Here is a 20,669-nt window from a genome sequence, read left to right as displayed (position 1 = left end):
TGCCTTGCTAGGATCTTCGGTCCTGGCAGGATTTTTTTCCTTAGAAAGATTTTTTTAGACAGCTTTTTTCTCCAGTTTCCTGTGAGATCTTCAAGCAAGCAAGCTGTAACTGGGCGACGGGCTGGATGTTGAGATCCAGTGGTCACCCCAGTTCAGCCTACGAGCGCGTGCAGGCCATAGCTCCGCGCTGGGTCGGCCGCGACATAGTCCCACTGGACGGGGACTGACCCTGCAAGTTAAACGTCTCGCTTGAACGCCAATGACCAAGAGTCACGGCGTCCGTACTAGTCGACAGCCCCCCCACCCCGGTGGAGAGGGGTTCTGTCAGGAGTGGCGCCCGCCTGGTTCCGGTATGGTGAGTAGTATGTTCCCCCTTTTCCCCCTGACGGGTTTGTGGAGAACGCGGGCCCCTCTCTGAAATGGTATGGATGGGTCTCCCCTCTATCCTATAATAGGTCACAGATCCCCCTATTTGAGTGTGATTTTTGTGAACAAGAAACCTGGAGGCTTGGTTTGGGAGCTGACAATCTGTCATTTCAAAATTGTAAAAGTGACTGAAGTCAGTGGCAGTACTAGAATGTTACTATTGTAGCATAAGGTATCCTACCTGTCAGGCATGAATCACTGCAGTTCAGATCGCATTCCTCCAGCAAGGGCAGAGGGCTGCCTTCCGACGGCCCACGGACCGCATGCGGCCCGCCAGGGTCCGGTACCCCCGGCCAGGTTTATCACCATCAGGGTGAAGGTTTGTGGGGCCGAGATATTCCCGCAGGCCGCCAGACACGCCGTTATCCTGTACAGGGGCTACGGAATCGTTCCGTAAAACTGATTCACTTTTTGTGATTATGGATGGCCCCAGAAAGGGGTTGCCTGCATCTGCCGTGACTATCTCCAAATGGATTAGACAGACGGTGGTACAGGCTTATTCTATTAAGGGTCGGAATCCTCCGTTCCCTGTTAAGCGCACTCCACTCGAGCGCTCAGCACTTCCTGGGCCTACCGCCATCAGGCGTCAGTGGTCCAGGTGTGCAAGGCGGCCACCTGGTCGTCGGTACACACCTTTACAAAATTTTATAAAGTTGATGTGATGGCATCGGCGGATGCCTCATTTGGCCGCAAGGTTTTGCAGGCCGCAATTTGAGGAGACCGGTGGTCTACCTCGAGGGTTTTTTTCCGTTTCCGTTTTGTTTGATGAGCCTTTAGAACTTCTAGTTGGCACCGGTTGGGCCTTCTAGATTGGATTTTGATTTCCATTTTCCCACCCCTCATTTGTGGTACTGCTTTGGGACGTCCCGAGTTGTTATTAATCAACGAGGACTACGTCTGTCAATGAGCGACAGAGAAAAATGGATTTTTGTAAAATCTTACCGTAAAATCCTTTTCTCTTAAGCTCATTGACAGACGTAGTACCCGCCCCTCTGTTTTTGAGTTGGGTTGGGTTAAATTCTCTAAACACTGCTTTGTGACATAACTGATTTGCTGTAGCAGAGAGAGAGAGGATATACCCTCTGGGACTGCCCCTAAGGTGTGGCCAGAATGTTTTCTTTCCTGTCTAGTCCTACTCCTGTAGAGGGCAGTATAACCCGAGTTGTTATTAATCAACGAGGACTACGTCTGTCAATGAGCTTAAGAGAAAAGGATTTTACGGTAAGATTTTACAAAAATCCATTTTTTCTTCGCTACGAGGTAAGTAAAAAAAAAAAAAAAAAAAAATGCGATTAGCCATTTGTTTTTCAGGTGACCCGGAGCGAGAAGATGGAGGTAAGTATAAAATTAGGGTGGAACTCCACTTTAAAAGGATAGGTCTGAGCATGTTGGCCGTTTACAAAATAATCAGGAGTGGGTGATGAGACAAAGAGAAGGCAAATTTATTAAATACTTTCTTCAGCTCTGTGTATATAAAGGAGCATGGGGGAGCTCGTGACCATAATGAAGATGGTATTCACACAGCCCCAAATGATCCATAATGGCTCAAAAGTGATATGGTCCAGAAATATTTAGACCGAATAAGAGTGGGTAAAGCGCCTGGACCAGATGGCATCCACCCACACATCCTAAAAGACTTGAGCGCTGTAATTTCAAAGCCTTTGTTTCTAATTTTTAGGGACTCGTTAAGGACTGGAATAGTACCACTAGATTGGTGTAGGGCCAAGGTGGTGCCTATATTTAAAAAGGGATCAAAGTCTTTGCCAAGTAACTATAGACCTGTTAGTTTAGCTTCTATAGTCGGGAAGATGTTGGAGAGTTTAATAAAAGACCACATAGATGAGTTCTTGCTGGAAAAAAATATTTTAAGCAACAGACAGCATGGATTCATGAAAGACAGAAGTTGTCAAACAAACCTCATTTCTTTTTATGAGGAGGTAAGTAAAACCTTGGACAGAGGGGTGGCTGTGGACGTAGTATACTTGGATTTTGCAAAAGCGTTTGACACAGTTCCCCACACACGACTAATGTGTAAGGTAAAGTCTACAGGCTTGGAAAGATCAGTTTGCAAATGGATGGAAAATTGGCTAAAAGATAGAATTCAGAGACTAGTGGTTAATGATTCTTACTCTGAATGGTCTAAGTTTATCAGTGGTGTACCCCAAGGTTCAGTGTTGGGACCCTTACTTTTTATTATCTTTATAAATGATATAGGGTCTGGGATTAAAAGTTCAATTTCAGTCTTTGCCAAAGACACCAAGCTTTGCAGTGGAATAACTTCCTTACAGGATGTCTCCAACTTACAAGCTGACCTCAATGCACTGTTTCATTGGTCAACTATGTGGCAAATGAGGTTTAATATTGATAAATGTAAAGTTATGCACTTGGGGGCTAAGAATATGCATGCATCATACATACTAGGGGGAAAAGACCTCGGTGAATCCATAGCGGAGAAGGATCTGGGTGTTCTGCTAGATCCTAAGCTTAATAACAGCATGCAATGCCAAGCTGCAGTTTCCAAAGCAAGCAAAGTCCTTTCTTGTATTAACAGTGACATAGACTCCAGAGAGAGAGAGAGAATTTTTCCCTGTACAAATCATTAGTAAGACCTCATCTGGAATATGCAGTTCAGTTTTGGGCACCAGTTCTTAAAAAAGATATCGGGGGAACTGGAGAAATTGCAACGAAGGGCAACCAAACTGATAAGAGGCATGGAGGACCTCAGCTATGAGAAAAGATTAGAGGAAATGAATTTATTCTCTCTTGAGAAGAGGAGAAAAGGGGGGATATGATCAACATGTATAAATACATAAGGGGTCCATATAGTGAACTTGGTGTTGAGTTGTTCACTTTAATGTCAACACAGAGGACAAGGGGGCACTCTTTACGTCTACAGGAAAATAGATTTTGTCTCCAAATATGGAAAGGTTTCTTCACCGTAAGAGCTGTGAAAATGTGGAATAGACTCCCTCCAGAGGCAGTTCTGTCTAGCTCACTAGATTGCTTTAAAAAAGGCCTGGATTCTTTCCTGGGTGTACATAATATAAATGGGTACTAATATTTATAGGTAAAGTTGATCCAGGGAATATCCAATTGCCTCTCGGGGGATCAGGAAGGAATTTTTTTCACCTGCTGTAGCAAATTGGATCAAGCTTTGTTGGGGGGGTTTTCAGCTTCCTCTGGGTCAACTGCTGGTATAGGATTGTGTATATGGGATTGTATGGTTGGGTTTTCTTTACTGTTTTTTATTGGTTGAGCCAGATGGACTTGTCTTTTTTCAACCTAACTATGTAACTGTGTGTGCAATGTCCCATAGACAACAATGCATCTCATTTCAGATCAATAAAAAAACTCCTGTTTGCAACAGGCCTTAGACAGTTGTCACTGGAATGAGTGGCCTCATTGGAAGACTTTGGCTCTGTTACTGTTCCAGTGATTTTCCCTCACTTTTAGTTCTGGTGACATTTTTTTACTGAGACAGATAGGGGAATCCCCACAGCAAGGACACAGACAACAATAAAAACCCGTCCCTTCCATAAAAGTGAAAAATAAAAATGTTTTGACTATAAATACCCCTTGATGACAAAAAAAAAAAATGTTTTTTCCTACTTTGACCAGCAATAGGTTAAAACAAATATTATTGTAGATTTAAAATATAGTTAAAGTCGCATGATACAAGGGATAAACCACATAATTGTTTTATTTTGTGGTTTGTCCCTTGTGTCTTGAGATCAAATATAGAATTGCAATACAAATTGTGGTAGTTATTTTCAAATAAAATGGGTGCTGGAACATTTTCACCATGTTTTTTTTTTTTTTTCAAAACTATCAATGCTACAAAAAAGAAACAAATAAACACAAAAAACATTTTCATATATCAGTATAGTTCGAAGGTTTTGAAAAAAAAAATCTTCTTTCTACAAATGCAATATAGGTCACAGACAGGGACAGAGGTGCACATCGATGGTTGCAACCTCTGCTTTAAAAAATTTCAGAAATTTGATTTATCATGTAGTTATACATTACTCCTTACACCAAAGCTGGAAAACTTCACTTAATCTTATACCAGTAGGTAACCAGTGGCGGCAATACTCAGCATGGGATTTCAAGAAGCCTGGAGCCTAGTAAACTCTCCCCTACCCTTAACACTAGCTGTGACTAAAACATTCTAAATTTGGTCTCATTTAAATAGGTAGCTGACCCATCTTTAGGCCATTGGGGGTAGTAGATATTGCTGTTGCTGCCATGCTTTGTTTTGCGGCACGGCAAAAATTATATATGTTGTGTTCAGCAGGCAGCACTGCTGCCAAAATGCAACCAATGCAGATGTATTGGTCCATGCCACAAATTGAAGCCAAATGCTTGGCTTGCAATAGCGCTGCCATATTTCAAGCCTGTTCTACTGAATTAAAAAGTGCATACAGGAGGTGGCAGGATTGCCTTCTGAATGCCCACAAGTCGCTGCTCTACTGCCCTCCTTTCAGAAAGGTGTTTAGAGGGTTTGAATGAGACCTTAGGGTTTTACATGTTTTACCTAATTCTCACATGCCTTGCATCGTTTCAGGGCCACCAGGCAATTATGCTAAGGACTCAGTATCGCTGTCACCCTGTTATCAGCTCTGTAGCTAATGAAATGTTTTATGATGGACATCTTTTTAATGGAGTTTCACAAGAAGACTGTAAACCTCTTTTAGACTGGCTACCCACCTTGTGTTTTTATAATGCCAATGGAACAGAACAGGTATGTGTACAGGAATTTGTTTGTTTTTTTGGATCTATACTACAAGCTATATCCATGGTTATATAAATGTATACATGTTTACTCTGTAGAAGAATGTGGCTTTAATTACACTATTGAAATAATTTTTTATTCCAAACGTGTTTAGGTGGAAGGGAACAATAGCTTCTATAATATGGAGGAAGCCAACTTTACTGTGAAGCTCATCCAATCTCTGATAGCTAGTGGAATACAGAGCTCCATGATTGGAGTAATTACTCTCTACAAGTCGCAGATGACTAAGGTTTGTTTTTCACATATGTAATCTATATACTGGATATTTAAAACTAAGTACATTATAGATATCCAAGTATAATATATGTTTCAATACACTTTTTGCAATTATGGTTTTGTTAATATTTGTGTTGTATTATGCAGTTTAACTTATATGTACTCTAACTTTAGCTTACACCCATAACAGCATCTTTACATCTTAGTAACGCTTTTGAGATACTGTACTTTGCACTATGTGGCATTGGCATGACAGTTACAAGGATCTGGGGTTTGCAAGAAAAATCGTAACAGCTTATCACCAGATCATGAACAAATAGAGGACAGTAACCAACTATCTTCATGTAGGAAGTTTTAAAAACAGATAATACATGAGACCAGGGTTGAGTAAGATAAAGTAGGTATCTTTACATTATATTTGTCACTTTAGGGATACACTAATAGCTAGCCACTGTACATTTTTTTTTTTTTAATGGTATATTTTGCATGGGGATCAGTAATTTTCAGTGCTGGATTATTGTGCTGCAAACTTTCAACATGGAAAAGTTACCTCTCTGCTCCCTCTACTTAGACCACAGGATAGAATAAGTATACAGTGCCTTTCAAAAGTATCCCCCCCCCCCCCCCCCTTGATCTTCTACCTATTTTGTTACATTACAGCCTTAAGTTCAATGTTTTGTTAATGTGAATTTTATGTGATGGATCAGAACACAATAGTCTAAATTGGTGAAGTGAAATGAGAAAAATATATGCATAAAACTATTGTTTAGAAATAGAAAACAGAAAATTGGCATGTACGTATGTATTCACCTACTTTGTTATGAAGCCCATAAAATGCTCTGGTGCAACCATTTACCTTCAGAAGTTACATAATTAGTGCCACCTGTGTGCAATCTAAGTTTCACATGATCTGTCATTAAATATACATCTTTTTTGAAAGGCCCCAGAGGCTGCAACACCTAAGCAAGAGGCACCACTAACCAAACACTGCCATGAAGACGAAGGAACTTTCCAAACAAGTAAGGGACAATGTTGTTGAGAAGTACAAGTCAGGGTTCAAGTCAATGTTAATTTCTTCGACTAAAACCGACTAAAACGTTTTCGTCGACTAACACAATTCAGATGACTAAAATACGACTAAAACTAAAATGGCATTTTAGTCTTAAGACTAAAATACGACTAAAACTAAAATGGCATTTTAGTCAAAAGACTATAACTAAAACTAAATCGAAATTTGCTGCCAAAAATGAACACTGGTGCATGCTCAAAGCATAAATAATAACATATTAGATTTTTCACTCCAGGACCAGCAGTGGTATATAATGAGTTCGGAAATTGTAGAGAAATGCTTAAATAATGCATTACAAATTACAATTGAACTACACCCATTTGATTATAGATGACTAAAATTAGTTTTAGTCGACTAAAATGTAGGGCGTTTTAGTCGACTAAAATATACTGGAGTTTTAGTCGACTAAATACGACTAAAACTAAAACACTTGCAGAAGACTAAAATAGGACTAAAACTAAAATGCCATTTTAGTCCTAAGACTAAGACTAAAACTAAATTGAAATTTGCTGCCAAAATTAACACTGGTTCAAGTCAAGGTTAGGTTATAAAAAAAATATCCAAATCTTTGATGATCCCCAGGAGCACCATCAAATCAATCATAACCAAAGTGAAAGAACATGGCACAACAGCAAACCGCCCACCAAAACTCACGAACCAGGCAAGGAGGTCATTGATTAGAGAGGCAGCACAGAGACCTAAGGTAACCCTGGAGGAGCTGCAGAGTTCCACAGCAGAGACTGGAGTGTCTGTACATAGGAGGACAATAAGCCGTATGCTCTATAGAGTTGGGCTTTATAGCAGAGTGGCCAGAAGAAAGCCATTACTTGCAGCAAAAAAACAAAATGGCACATTTTGAGTTTGCGAAAAGGCATGTGGGAGACTCCCAGAATGTATGGAGGAAGGTGCTCTGGTCTGATAAGGCAAAAATGTAACTTTTCGGCCATCAAAGAAAACACTATGTCTGGCGCAAACCCAACACTTCACATCACCCAAAGAACACCATCCCCCCACAGTGAAACATGGTGGTGGCAGCATCATGCTGTGGGGATGTTTTTCAGCAGCCGGGACTGGGAAAATGGTCAGAGTTGAGGGAAAGATGGATGGTGCTAAATAAAGGGATATTCTTGAGCAAAACCTGTACCACTCTGCGTGATTTGAGACTTGGACAGAGGTTCACCTTCCAGCAGGACAATGACCCCAAACACACTACTAAAGCAGGTTTAAGGGAAACTGTAAATGTGTTGGAATGGCCTAGTCAAAGCCCTGACCTCAATCCAATAGAAAACCATCCAACCTGAAAGAGCTGGAGCAGTTTTGCAAGGAGGAATTGGCAAAAATCTCAGTGGTAAGATTTGGCAAGCTCATAGAGACTTATCCAAAGCGACTTGGACCTGTGATTGCTGCAATAGGTGGCTCTAAAAAGTTTTGACTTTAGGGGGGTGAATAGTTATGCACATTGACTTTTTCTGTTATTTTTCCCTATTTGTTGTTTGCTTCACAATAAAAAAAAAAAAATCTTCAAAGTTGTGGGCATTTTCTGTAAATTAAATGATGCAAATCCTCAAACAATCCATGTTAATTCCAGGTTGTGGGGCAACAAAACATGAAAAATGCTAAGGGGGTGAATACCTTTGCAAGGCACTGTATTGCAGAAGAGGATACCTTAGTGTTAAAGCATATCTAGTTCCCCAAAAAATTTGACATACTGCAGCTTATCAATATAAAGATGTGGTGAAGACATTCGTTTTCTATTTTAGATTTTTTTCACTTCATTTTCATCTGTTAATCCTGCAGATGTATCAAAACTGGAGAAGACTATGAGCAGCTCTGCATGGCAACCAACCAGCTTCTATCCTCAGCTTGTTTTCTTAAGGTTTGAAATTGAGAGCTAGAAGCTGACTGGTTGCCATGCACAGCTGATTCTGATTCTTGGCTCCTTCAGTTTTGATAAATCCCCCTCTCTGTCATTCTGTGGGTACACTCATTTCTCCAATAATGTTCTGTTCTTTCTTTTCATCTCACATAGATTGACAAGGACTTGTAACACTAATGAGTCACATGACACCGGGGAGGGAAAATGGCTAACTGGGCCCAATGTCAACATTTTCACTTAGGGGTGAACTCACTTTTGTTGCCAGCGGCTTAGACATTAATGGCTGTGTGTTGAGGTATTTTGAAGGGACTGCATATTGACACTGTTATACAAGCTGTACACTCACTACTTTACATTGTAGCAAAGTGTCATTTATTCAGTGTTGTCACATGAAAAGATATAATAAAATATTTACAAAAATGTGTGGGGTGTCCTTACTTTTGTGAGATACTGTATATCTGTATTGTTTCCTTATCTCTCTGCAAATCCCTAAGTCCCAAGTATTTCTGCTGCTCCATTCCTCTGTTATCAGCATAACTTCTGACAAGTTCTCCAGAGTTCTCACAAGATTAGCAGAGAGCTGGTCTATTCACAGCACAGCTCTGCATGTTTCTTTCTTCCTCTGCCTATGTGGAGGGGGAGTGTGTGCCTTTCCTCCAATCAGCTGTCACACAGTGTATGCCAAGACTCCACACCCAGTGCTGGAACAGGAAGAAGAAATTCTATCACGATGTTCACTTTCTAAACAGTGTAGAAAGCTGAAGATAGCAGATATACAAATAAAACGTATGTAGGGAGATTTGTTTAATCTCTGTGTATCATCTGAGGTTGTTCACTTCACTGTGTATATGTGAGAGTTTACATCCACTTTAAGCAAGTTAGAGCTCCTGATAATTATTTCTCTTTCTTTCATTGACGGACACAGCTCCTGATATTCATAACCATTGGGTTATACTTCCCCCTACAGTAGTAGGACGCTAGACAGAAAATAATTCTGGCTACACCCATTGGCAGTCCCAGGGGGTATACTCCTTCTCTCTGCTATAGCCACTCAGCTAGCAAAAAGTGCCCTCCGCCTTCCCGTGCCTCATCTGTCTCATCAAATCCTGAATCTGATTCAACAGACGTGGGTCACCCTGCTGGGCCTGTAACCACGCGGCCAGATTCCTCCACGTCTGCGTCTGAGCGCGAAAGGGCGCTGGTGGATGCACTGATTGTATCTGTGCGTGAGACCCTGAAGATGGAGGATGAAGCTGCGACAGAGGCACAGGTGCCCTTTGGCACGTACAAGCCATCCAAAGCAGCAAAGGTGTTTCCTTTCCCTGCCTATTTTGACAGAATTGCCGTTAAAGAGTGGGGATGACCAAATCGTCCCTGTGGGGTCCCTAAGCGCTTTACTAGATGTTACCCCTATGAGGAGTCCCTTCTTAAGAAGTGGACTGTGCCACTTGTGTTGGACCCTCTGGTTTCCAGATTAAACAAGATTCCAAGTGAAGAGTCCCCAGCCTTTAAGGATCCGGCTGACCGGAAGGCGGAGGCTGTGGCCCGCACTATGTACAATCTGACTGGTTCGGCAATGAGGCCAGTATTCACCATTGCCCTAGTGTCGCAAACTCTGACTGAGTGGGCTAATCTCCTACACCGTGACCTGAAGGGGGAACAGCTCCCCCCGGCCTTTGCTGAGATGGCGGACCAGCTGGTCCAGGGGCTGCAGTTTATCTGTGATGCCTTTTTGGATGCGCCCCCCCTGATGGCTCGCCCCTCTGGTTTTGACAGTGGTCCTTCGTTGTGTTTTTTGGCTCAAGTGCTGGTCTGTGGATCAGACTTCAAAAAATGCCTTGACTGATCTTTATTTTCAAGGAGATCGCCTTTTTGGAGCTACCCTGAATTACATCATTAAAGATCTCACAGGGGGGAAGAGTACTTTTCTTCCGCAGGCTACTAAGGGCAAGGAACCTCGTCAAAGACGTGGGTCTTCCTTCTCAGCTCATAAGAAGTTTTTTTCGTCCCTCAGGTTCAACTGACAAAGGCTCGATGCCTTTCAGGGCCTCTTTAGGAGGATCCAAATGAACCTGGTCTGGCAAGCCAAGATTGGGCTTCTCCAGACCCAGGAACAAGGCTCCTTCTGCATGAAGGTGCGCCCTCACCCATATCGGGGGTGTGGGGACGTCTTTGCTGGTTTCTCGACCAGTGGACTTCCCGGGTGCAAGATAAGTGGGTCCACAAAGTCATTCGGTCTGGCTACAAGATCGGGTTTTGCTCTTGTCCCCCGGCAAGGTTTTTTCCTTTTTAACTTGTGCCTGTCCCCAGACCCTTTGCAGGGCCTGTTTGGGGCGGTACAAGACCTGTTCCTTCAAGGTGTGATTGTCCCAGGTTCCGACCTCGAAACGTTTTCAGGGTTTTTACTCAAACCTGTTCACAGTTCCCAGGAAGGAAGGCGAAGTGTGTCCAATCCTGGACCTCAAGGCGCTAAACTGCTTTGTGCAGGTACAGAAGTTCAGAATGGAGTCCATTCGAAAGGTGGTGGCATCCCTGCATCAGAGGGATTTCATCGCCTCTATCGATATCAAGGATGCCTAACTCCAATATGTTCCAGTCACCAGCGTTTTCTCCGTTTTGGTGTGGGAGAGGAGCGTTATCAGTTTGTGGCGTTACCCTTTTGTCTCGCATCTGCTCTTCGGGTCTTCGCAAAGTGTTAGCCCCGGTGCTAGCTTTGCTATGCCAACGGGGGATTGCGGTACTGGGCTACTTGGATGATCTCCTTCTGTGAGCGAAGTCTCCCTTTGCTCTGGTGGAGAACCCGGAGATCACAATACGAACTCTGCGGGAGTTTGGCTGGATCTGAATTTTCAGAAGTCTGCTCTGGTTCTGTCCACAAAGCTGAACTATCTGGGCCTGACTGTAGACTCGGCCCTAACCATAGTGCTCCTTCCTCTGGGCAAACCCTAGAAATTACAGGCTGCAATTCGCCTCCTGCTGACCAACAAATGGTCATCCCTCCAAACTTGCATGCGGGTGCTGAGTCTAATGGTGTCTACCTTCGAAGCGGTTCCATTTGCACAGTTCCATACGAGGTCCCTGCAAAGGGAAATTCTGACCAAATGGGGCAAGACTCCACAGTCTCTGGACAATCCGAGTCGGGGCGCGAAGGAGTCCTTGATATGGTGGCTTCGTTCTCTGGCGGTTCGGCTGGGAAATTCCGTCCTCCCCTTGTATTGGACAGTGGTCACCACCGATGCCAGCCTGTCCGGCTGGGGAGGTGTCCTCGGCAAGCATGCTGCTCAGGGGATCTGGACACTGGAAGAGTTTATCTGAGTCGGTGATTCCTACCCTGTTGAAAGCCAGGAAATCTACTTCTAGGAAGATCTATTATCGTACGTGGAAGACATACATTGTGTGATGTGAGTCTCTTGGGGTTCCTCCTTGCTCATTCTCGGTAGCTCAGATCTTAACCTTCCTTCAACAGGGGGTTGAACAGAAATTGGCCGTGAGTACCATCAAGAGCCAGGTATCTGCTTTGGCGGTCTTCTTCCAATGACCTTTGGCCACACACTCCCTGGTGCGTAGCGTGCTTCAGGGTGTCCGACATTTGGTTCCTCCAGTGCGGGCTCTGTTCCCACCTTGGGATCTTAATTTGGTGCTTTCAGCTCTGCAGAAGCCTCCTTTTGAAAACATTCGGGAGATTCCCCTGCTTAAGTTGTCTCAGAAGGTGGCCTTTTTTGGGGCTATCACTTCTGCATGCAGGGTGTCGAAACTGGTGGCGTTATCCTGTTGTTCCCCTTACCTGGTGATTCACATCGTCGTTCCTTCGAAAGGTTGTCTCTGATTTTCATTTGAATGAAGACATTGTGCTGCCTTCCCTTTCTCCCAGGCCTAAACATCCAAAGGAAATTGCCTTGCATGCCTTGGATGTGGTCTGGGCAATTATGGTGTACCTAGCAGCTACGGAGTCTTTAACCACTTACTGCAAAGTGACGTAGGGGTACGTCGACAGATTTTGCGGGGTTATACCGGGATGATGCCTCTAGCTAGAGGCACCATTCCGGTACTGTGGTTTAGAGCCGACGGTCGGCTTTCCGTCGGTAACGACCGATGCGGCTCGGGAGCCGCTCGATCGTTAGCCGGGTGAGTGGGAGGGGACGTCCCCCTCCCGCCGCCTTCCGTGACTTTGCCCGGGCCTCCCGTCCCACCGGGAGACCCGAGCACCCAGCCGACGCATCCGCCGGCTGGATGGAGTCCCGATCTAAGCCGGAAGCGGTTTTGATCGGGTCTCCGATGACGTAACCTAGAGGCAGCGTCCATGACGCCACTTCCGGGTTACTCTGCTGCAAAAGGCGGCAGATTTAAAAAACGACTGTATGCAAAAATGCAGTTTTCTGCGTTTTGCATACACGAAAGTGTAGTGGTGGGGTCTAGGGTCTTTTAGACCCTCGATCCCTCCATATAAAGAGTACCTGTCACTGCATATTGGTGTCACAAGGGATGTTTACATTGCTTGTGACAGCAATAAAAGTGATAAGATTTTTTATTTTTTTAAAAAACATGTAATAAAGTTAAAAAAAATAAATAAATAGTAAAAAAAAAAAATGTAGCCGCCCCCCGTCACCGTTAGCTTGCGCACGACAGAAAACGTATGCAGAAGTCGAGCCACAAATTAAATCACTGTTCAAACCACACATGTGAGGTATCGCCGTGATCACCAGAGTGTGAGCAATAATTTAAAAAAAAGAGCTATACTCTAACTCTAAACTGGTAACCGTTAAAACATTTTAAAGCGTCGCCTATTGAGATTTCTATTGACCGTAGTTTGTCGCCATTCCACGGGTGTGCGCAATTTTAAACCGTAATATGTTGGGTATCTATTTACTCTGCGTGACATCATCTTTCACAATATACAAAAAAAATGGGCTAACTTTACTGTTTAGTATTTTGTAAATGCAGTGAAATGTGATTTTTCGTAATTTTTCCAAAAAAATGCAGTTTTAAAGACTGCTGCGCAAATACCGCGTGACAAAAAATATTGCAATGACCGACATTTTATTCTCTCCAGAATTTTTGCTAAAAAAATATATATATATATATATATATATATATATATATATATATATATATATATATATATATAATGTTTGGGGGTTCTAAGTAGTTTTCTAGGAAAAAATACTGATTTTAACTTGTAAACTAAAAGTGTCCGAAATAGGGCTGGGGCTTAAGTGGTTAAGGAAGTCGGACTCCCCATTTCTGCTCAAAGATGGACCCTGGAAAGGGTTGTCCCCTTCCTCTGCGACCATTTCCAAATGGATCAGACAGACGGTTCAGGCCTATTCCATCAGGGGTCAGTTTCTTCCTTTCCCTGTCAAGGGGCACTCCTACTAGGGTGCTTAGTGCCTCCTGGGCCTTCCGTCATTAGGCGTCAGTGGCGCAGGTTTGCAAGGTGGCCATCTGGTTGGTGTTGGCATCTATGGATGCTTCCTTTGGCCGCAATGTTTTGCAGGCTGCTGTTTAAGAGGCCCTGATCCTCTTTGATGGTGTATTGTTTTTTCAGGTGGGCTCCATTTTTTTGGTTGAGCCCCTGTTGCCTGGATGGCTAATGTTTAGCCTTGGTAATTTGTTGGTTGTTACTGTCACTCATGTTTAACACTGCTTCCCAATGGTTATGCATACCAGGAGCTGTGTCCTTTAATGAATGAAAGAGAAAATGGGATTTTTGACTTACCGTAAAATCCATTTCTCTGATGTTCATTGATGGATACAGCACCCACCCCTCTGCGGAGTTATTAATTTCATTACACTGCTTGTTACAAAACTGAGTGGCTATAGCAGAGAGAGGAAGTATACCCCCTGGGACTGCCCATGGGTGTAGCTAAAATTCTTTCTGCCTAGTGTCCTACTCCTGTAGGGGGCAGTATAACCCCATGGTTAAGAATACGAGGAGCTGTGTCTGTCAGTGAACACCAGAGAAATACTTTTTACAGTAAGTCAAAAATCCCGTTTTTTTTTTTTTTTTATTGGGTATGTTTTATAGCAGAAAGTAAAAAATATTGTTTTTTTTTTTTTCAATTGATTTTTTTTTTTTTTTTTTTATAGCGCAAAAAAGAAAAACCTGAGAGGTGGTCAAATACCACCAAAAGAAAGCTCTATTTGTGGGGAAAAAATAGATCCATTTTATTTGGGTACAGCATCGCACAACCACGCAATTGTCAGTTAAAGCAACGCAACACGTATCGCAAAAAATGGCCTGGTCAGGAAGGGGGTAAAACCTTCCGGAGCTGAAGTGGTAAACTACAGGCAGATATAACAATTGGAAGGAATAGTGTTTTAAAAATTGTTAAATGTATTTTAAATATATTTTAAAAATAACTAGTGTAAATACCTACATTTGAGGTGATTTTTAGCCTTTTGTAATCTCCATAGCAGCAGCACTTACATTGGGGTAGGAAGGGGCAGCAGTAGAGGCCAGACAAGTGTCCTGCATGCTAATTTTCTTACATGAGGACAGAGCAGAGAGGTTAGGTCATCGGTCTGCTGCTGTTCCTTCACTGTTCAATTACGGGCCGAGGGCACCTGTCTATTTTGTTTACAGTGGGTACGGAAAGTATTCAGACCCCCTTAAATTTTTCACTCTTTGTTATATTGTAGCCATTTGCTAAAATCATTTAAGTTCATTCTTCTTCCTCATGAATGTACACATAGCACCCCATACTGACAGAAAAAGACAGAATTGTTGACATTGTTGCAGATTTATTAAAAAAGAAAAACTGAAACATCACATGGTCCTAAGTATTCAGACCCTTTGCTGTGACACTCATATATTTATATCAGGTGCTTTCCATTTCTTCTGATCATCCTTGAGATGGTTCTACACCTTCATTTGAGTCCAGCTGTGTTTGATTATACTGATTGGACTTGATTAGGAAAGCCACACACCTGTCTATATAAGACCTTCCAGATCACAATGCATGTCAGAGCAAATGAGAATCATGAGGTCAAAGGAACTGCCTGAAGAGCTCAGAAACAGAATTGTGGCAAGGCACAGATCTGGCCAAGGTTACAAAAAGATTTCTGCTGCACTTAAGGTTCCTAAGAGCACAGTGGCCTCCATAATCCTCAAATGGAAGATGTTTGGGACGACCAGAACCCTTCCTAGAGCTGGCCGTCCGGCCAAACTGAGCTATCGGGGGAGAAGAGCCTTGGTGAGAGAGGTAAAGAAGAACCCAAAAATCACTGTGACTGAGCTCCAGAGATGCAGTCAGGAGATGGGAGAAAGTTGTAGAAAGTCAACCATCACTGCAGCCTTCCACCAGTCGGGGCTTTATGGCAGAGTGGCCCGACGGAAGCCTCTCCTCAGTGTAAGACACATGAAAGCCCGCATGGAGTTTGCTAAAAAACACCTGAAGGACTCCAAGATGGTGAGAAATAAGATTCTCTGGTCTGATGAGACCAAAATAGAACTTTTTGGCCTTAATTCTAAGCGGTATGTGTGGAGAAAACCAGGCACTGCTCATAACCTGTCCAATACAGTCCCAACAGTGAAGCATGGTGGTGGCAGCATCATGCTGTGGGGGTGTTTTTCAGCTGCAGGGACAGGACGACTGGTTGCAATCGAGGGAAAGATGAATGCGACCAAGTACAGGGATATCCTGGACAAAAACCTTCTCCAGAGTGCTCTGGACCTCAGACTGGGCCGAAGGTTTACCTTCCAACAAGACAATGACCCTAAGCACACAGCTAAAATAACGAAGGAGTGGCTTCACAACAACTCCGTGACTGTTCTTGAATGGCCCAGCCAGAGCCCTGACTTAAACCCAATTGAGCATCTCTGGAGAGACCTAAAAATGGCTGTCCACCAACGTTTACCATCCAACCTGACAGAACTGGAGAGGATCTGCAAGGAGGAATGGCAGAGGATCCCCAAATCCAGGTGTGAAAGACTTGTTGCATCTTTCCCAAAAAGACTCCTGGCTGTATTAGATCAAAAGGGGGCTTCTACTAAATACTGAGCAAAGGGTCTGAATACTTAGGACCATGTGATATTTCAGTTTTTCTTTTTTAATTAATCTGCAACAATGTCAACAATTCTGTGTTTTTCTGTCAGTATGGGGTGCTATGTGTACATTCATGAGGAAATGATTTTAGCAAATGGCTGCAATATAACAAAGAGTGAAAAATTTAAGGGGGTCTGAATACTTTCCGTACCCACTGTATGTGCAGTAGAGAAAAGTCAGGTTATGAAGCTTGCTGTGTACATCTGGAACGGCAGAAATATAATAAATATAAGTTCTTTAGCTGGTAAGTCAGTGTCTATCTATATATATATATATATATATAATTTGGCATCGTATACATGGGCACTGAGGCATCTGGCCACACGACCCATTCACAATTTTCAGGGCCCGTGTAAATGAGGCCCCTGTTTGCCTGACTTTTAGCTTCAGCTTTGATCACATTAGTAATGTCACCGTGTATCTGCATTTTTACATGTTTAACAATGTAGCTATATGATCATTTACTTGCTGTTTTTTTTTTTTAATTAGATTTGCAGTTTGCTTAGCAGCATGTCTTACTGTGATCCAGTGGAGATGAAAGCAATCCAGGTATCTACAGTAGATGCCTTCCAAGGAGCAGAAAAGGAGATCATTATACTGTCTTGTGTACGAACAAGGCAGGTTGGATTCATAGACTCTGAAAAGAGAATGAACGTGGCACTGACAAGGGGAAAGAGACATTTGTTAATAGTCGGAAACTTGGCCTGCTTGAGGAAAAATAAGTTGTGGGAGCAAGTCATTCATCACTGTGAAAGTATGTTGAACAATGCTTACTGGCCAAATATATTAGTATGATTTTATCTTTCAGTACAATAGTGTTTGTTCCAGGTATATGTATAACAAATATAATTTTTTTACCAGATTTTGTTAAGGAGATTCAATCTCTTGTTTTTTTAGCATCTTGATAATTCCAAGTAAATGTTCAAAGTAAACTCCTTATTCATGACACTAAAAGGAATATACTTATTAATAAAGGTTTATCATTTTTATTTTTAATTCTAAAATCAGCATAGTTGTATTTGTTTCAGGATTTTAAAACCTAAATGGTTTTTATTGTTTTGGATACAGTAGGTAATAATTAGACCCCTGTCAGGGTTTTTTGGTAGTTTTTGCTGTCGGTCCCATTAGAGATTTTGCTTCACTTTCTTTCCCAGAGATTTAACAGAAATGTAGAGGAAATCTCTCCAAAGCAAGGGAAAGTATACTCTTAGACAACAGCCATCAATAAAGGTGCAGTATTGGAGGATTTCTCCCCACTTCTTTTTCTAGTGACAATTCTAACATTTTTGCTTTTCCATACCTTTTTTTACCAAGTACAATGTTTACCAGATTGAAAAAATAGGAGTGACTTTACATACACTTTACGCTTTTTATTCATTTACTTTTCCTTGTATGACTTATTTAAAGTTATTGTAGTTATGTTAGAAACTGATGCTATGAGGTACAGACAAGTTTTTATAATGAGCTTCAATGCCTGGGAGCCCCCTAAATTCTTCTGATTTCCCTGGCTCTTGGGAGGACACCTCCACTTGGTATCTCGCAGTGCAATGCTTATTAGGAAGTCTGGGCATGTCATGTGGGTGGATTCTTCTAGACACATTGGAACCTCATTTGGAGGCATTACCTGCTAGTATTATATAGTCCTTGTTCTACTACTGTAATGTTATCCACTTTAGACTAAATGCTTTACTCTGTCACTTTAAGATCAAACAGTTTATTAATGATTCTCTGTTGTGGGGTCAAAATAGAACCATTCTGTGGCCGTAATATACCAGGACCAATCTAAATTAAAAATTCTCATTCTGTGGACTTGTATGAAAAAAAATGTTGTCATTGGTCTTTGTCTCTTTTATGATACATTTGTTTCCACTAATCATTTCTGTATTCCCTCCTACATTTCCAAATCTCTACTGTAATTATTTTCTTCAGTTAAACACTCAAAATGTCTTTATTGTCTTTTTTCTTTCAGGACAAATTAATGGATTAAAACATGTAACTCAATGGGATGAGAAACTTGGGGGTATCCTAAAACTTTATCAAGAGAAAAAAGAACAAGAACTATCAAATATGCAAACAAAGCATCCCAAAGCAGGAGCTGGGAAGGTAAATGTGGACATATTTTGTTAGTGCTGGAAAAATAAATGCATACATCATATTGATGAACTAGAAATTGTTATTATCTAGGTGCAAGATACAGAGAAGAATGTCCATAAATGTGTATAATTTGATTTAGTTATGTATTATTCAGAAATGTCTATTGTGGGCTGCTAATTGTGTGCATTTTCTAGCTGTTTTTGTAAGAATGAATACTTGTATATCATTGCTTGTATACAGCTTATTAAAATGCAAGTATGTATGCGAATAAATTATGTCATACCACCAGTAGAGGATCAAATAAAAATATTGTATATTTTAAACTAACAAGTAAACCACATTTAAATCAAACTCTGCTAAAATAAACCAGCTGCTTTTGATTTATTGCTACATAAAAAAGCCAGTAAAAAAGGTGTTCTTTGATATTATTAATTATGTTACAAGACCTCAACCACCCCCTCCAGTTTGACAGTACTGCATTGAATGCTTTTTGTTTTATAAAACGGCCCTGTTTCTTAGACTTACTCTCACCCTATTTTTCTTAACGTATCTTCAGTTTATAATGATTCAGAATAGAAAGTTGTGATGTGAACAAAGTGTTGAAAGGATTGCAAAAACCATCCTAAATTTGGTGGTCAGCCAAAATGCAAATTGCACAGTTGAGATACAGATTGTTAAGCAGGTAACACATTCAAGGGAGGTAGGTATGACCACCCTCATATACTGCTTACAAAACATCTAATTGCACCTGTTAAGGATGACCAGTGTTTGAGGATCCGACTAATAAAAGTTTGGAAACCCTTTCCAAATCCTTATTTTAATAAACAGGCTTTGCTATGAAACCTGCTTTAGCTGTGATGTCAGTCTGTCAGACCTTATGGGAGTGGACTCCTGATATCAAGGAATACAGCTATAGTCCTTATTAACCCTTTAGTTGTAGAGTGCTTAGAGATTTTGCCTTCTGTCCTGCATTCTTGAGTTCATGGGCTAGCAAATAACATCTGTCTTAGTTCCAGCATGCCTTTTGATGCTGAATGTCTTTTTTTGGTGTTTTGCCAGACAATTTCACAAAGATTACAACTAGTGGTAAGAGTACCCATTTACTCCAACAGAAGAAGCCTAGGTCTAAAACTGGCAAATGTTCTGCCTCCATAACGAAAAAGAGTTTCTTGTATATCTCCCAAGCTTCCCATTCTGAAGCCAAGCCTACAGGATTGACCCAATACAGTTGCAAACCTTGGACCTCCAAATTCCCCAAGCCTTTAGACAAGTCCTCTTCATCATGAAGAAGTGTTCCACTTTTCAAAGTGAAGGGCCATCTGTTGACCTTTGTTTATGCCCAGTTAGCAAGCATATTATTTACATGAGTATAAGAAGTGGGGTCCAGGGGCTTCAAGTTTGAGTTATCCAACCTACCTGCATCTCTGCAATGGTTAGTGGTCCTCCATTCTGCTCCTGCAGACCTTTTAAATCAAGGCGTTATTCCATTTGCACTAATGGAGGAAGAATTTCAGAGGGTCTACTTCAAGTTTTTCACTGTTCTAAAGCTAAAAGAGGGCATTCACTCCATCTTAGATCTGAAGTCTTTAAATGTTGTCATTCAAGTTCAAAGGCTCTGCATTGAATCCAACAAATATATCATTGCCTGTCTCCATCAAAGAGACTCCCTAGCCTCAGTTAACATCTTGGATACATACTTACATGTCCACATGTTTTCAGTGTAACAACATTATCTATGTTTGGCTGTGGGCATACAACAGTACCAGTTGTAGCCCAACAATTTTGCCTAATATTTGCGCCTTGAGTGTTCATCAAGGCTCTAGCCCCAGTGCTAGCCTTACTACGCTCTGATTGCATGTTGTGATACATCAACAACCCCCTGTTGTGGGAAAAATCAGTAAGGATGTTTACTGCCAATGTGATGTGGATAGTACAGACCATATAAATGTTTGTCTGGATTTTAAACTTGGAGAAGGGGGATATTCGTTTTTCGTAGCATGCTAGTGCCAGGTTGCGGTCCTCAGGATTGCCCTACCAGGTGCCGGGGTCTTGTAACAGATGTAGCAGTTTAGGATCAGGCAGGAGCACAGTCAATGAACAAGCCAAGGAGTGGTTGCAGGTTGTGATCAAAACAGAAGTGTAGTCGATAAA

General features: G+C 41.9%; 1 protein-coding gene across 1 annotated transcript in view; it reads left to right on the top strand.

Moving 5' to 3' along the window:
* The window catches only part of ZGRF1 (zinc finger GRF-type containing 1), a 212,633-nt gene that overhangs the window by 179,321 nt on the left and 12,643 nt on the right, over positions 1-20,669 (top strand). Inside the window, exons 24-27 of the mRNA XM_082254282.1 lie at positions 4,991-5,167; positions 5,313-5,447; positions 16,914-17,178; positions 18,394-18,527. Coding sequence (XP_082110408.1) covers positions 4,991-5,167; positions 5,313-5,447; positions 16,914-17,178; positions 18,394-18,527 — 711 coding nt within the window. The remainder of the gene's footprint in view (positions 1-4,990; positions 5,168-5,312; positions 5,448-16,913; positions 17,179-18,393; positions 18,528-20,669) is intronic.

Source organism: Pelophylax lessonae (assembly GCF_965119305.1).
Source record: "Pelophylax lessonae genome assembly, chromosome: 1".
NCBI classification, from domain to species: Eukaryota; Metazoa; Chordata; class Amphibia; order Anura; family Ranidae; genus Pelophylax; species Pelophylax lessonae.
Note: the sequence above shows the minus strand (reverse complement) of the source record. Positions and strands in the feature narration are given on the sequence as shown.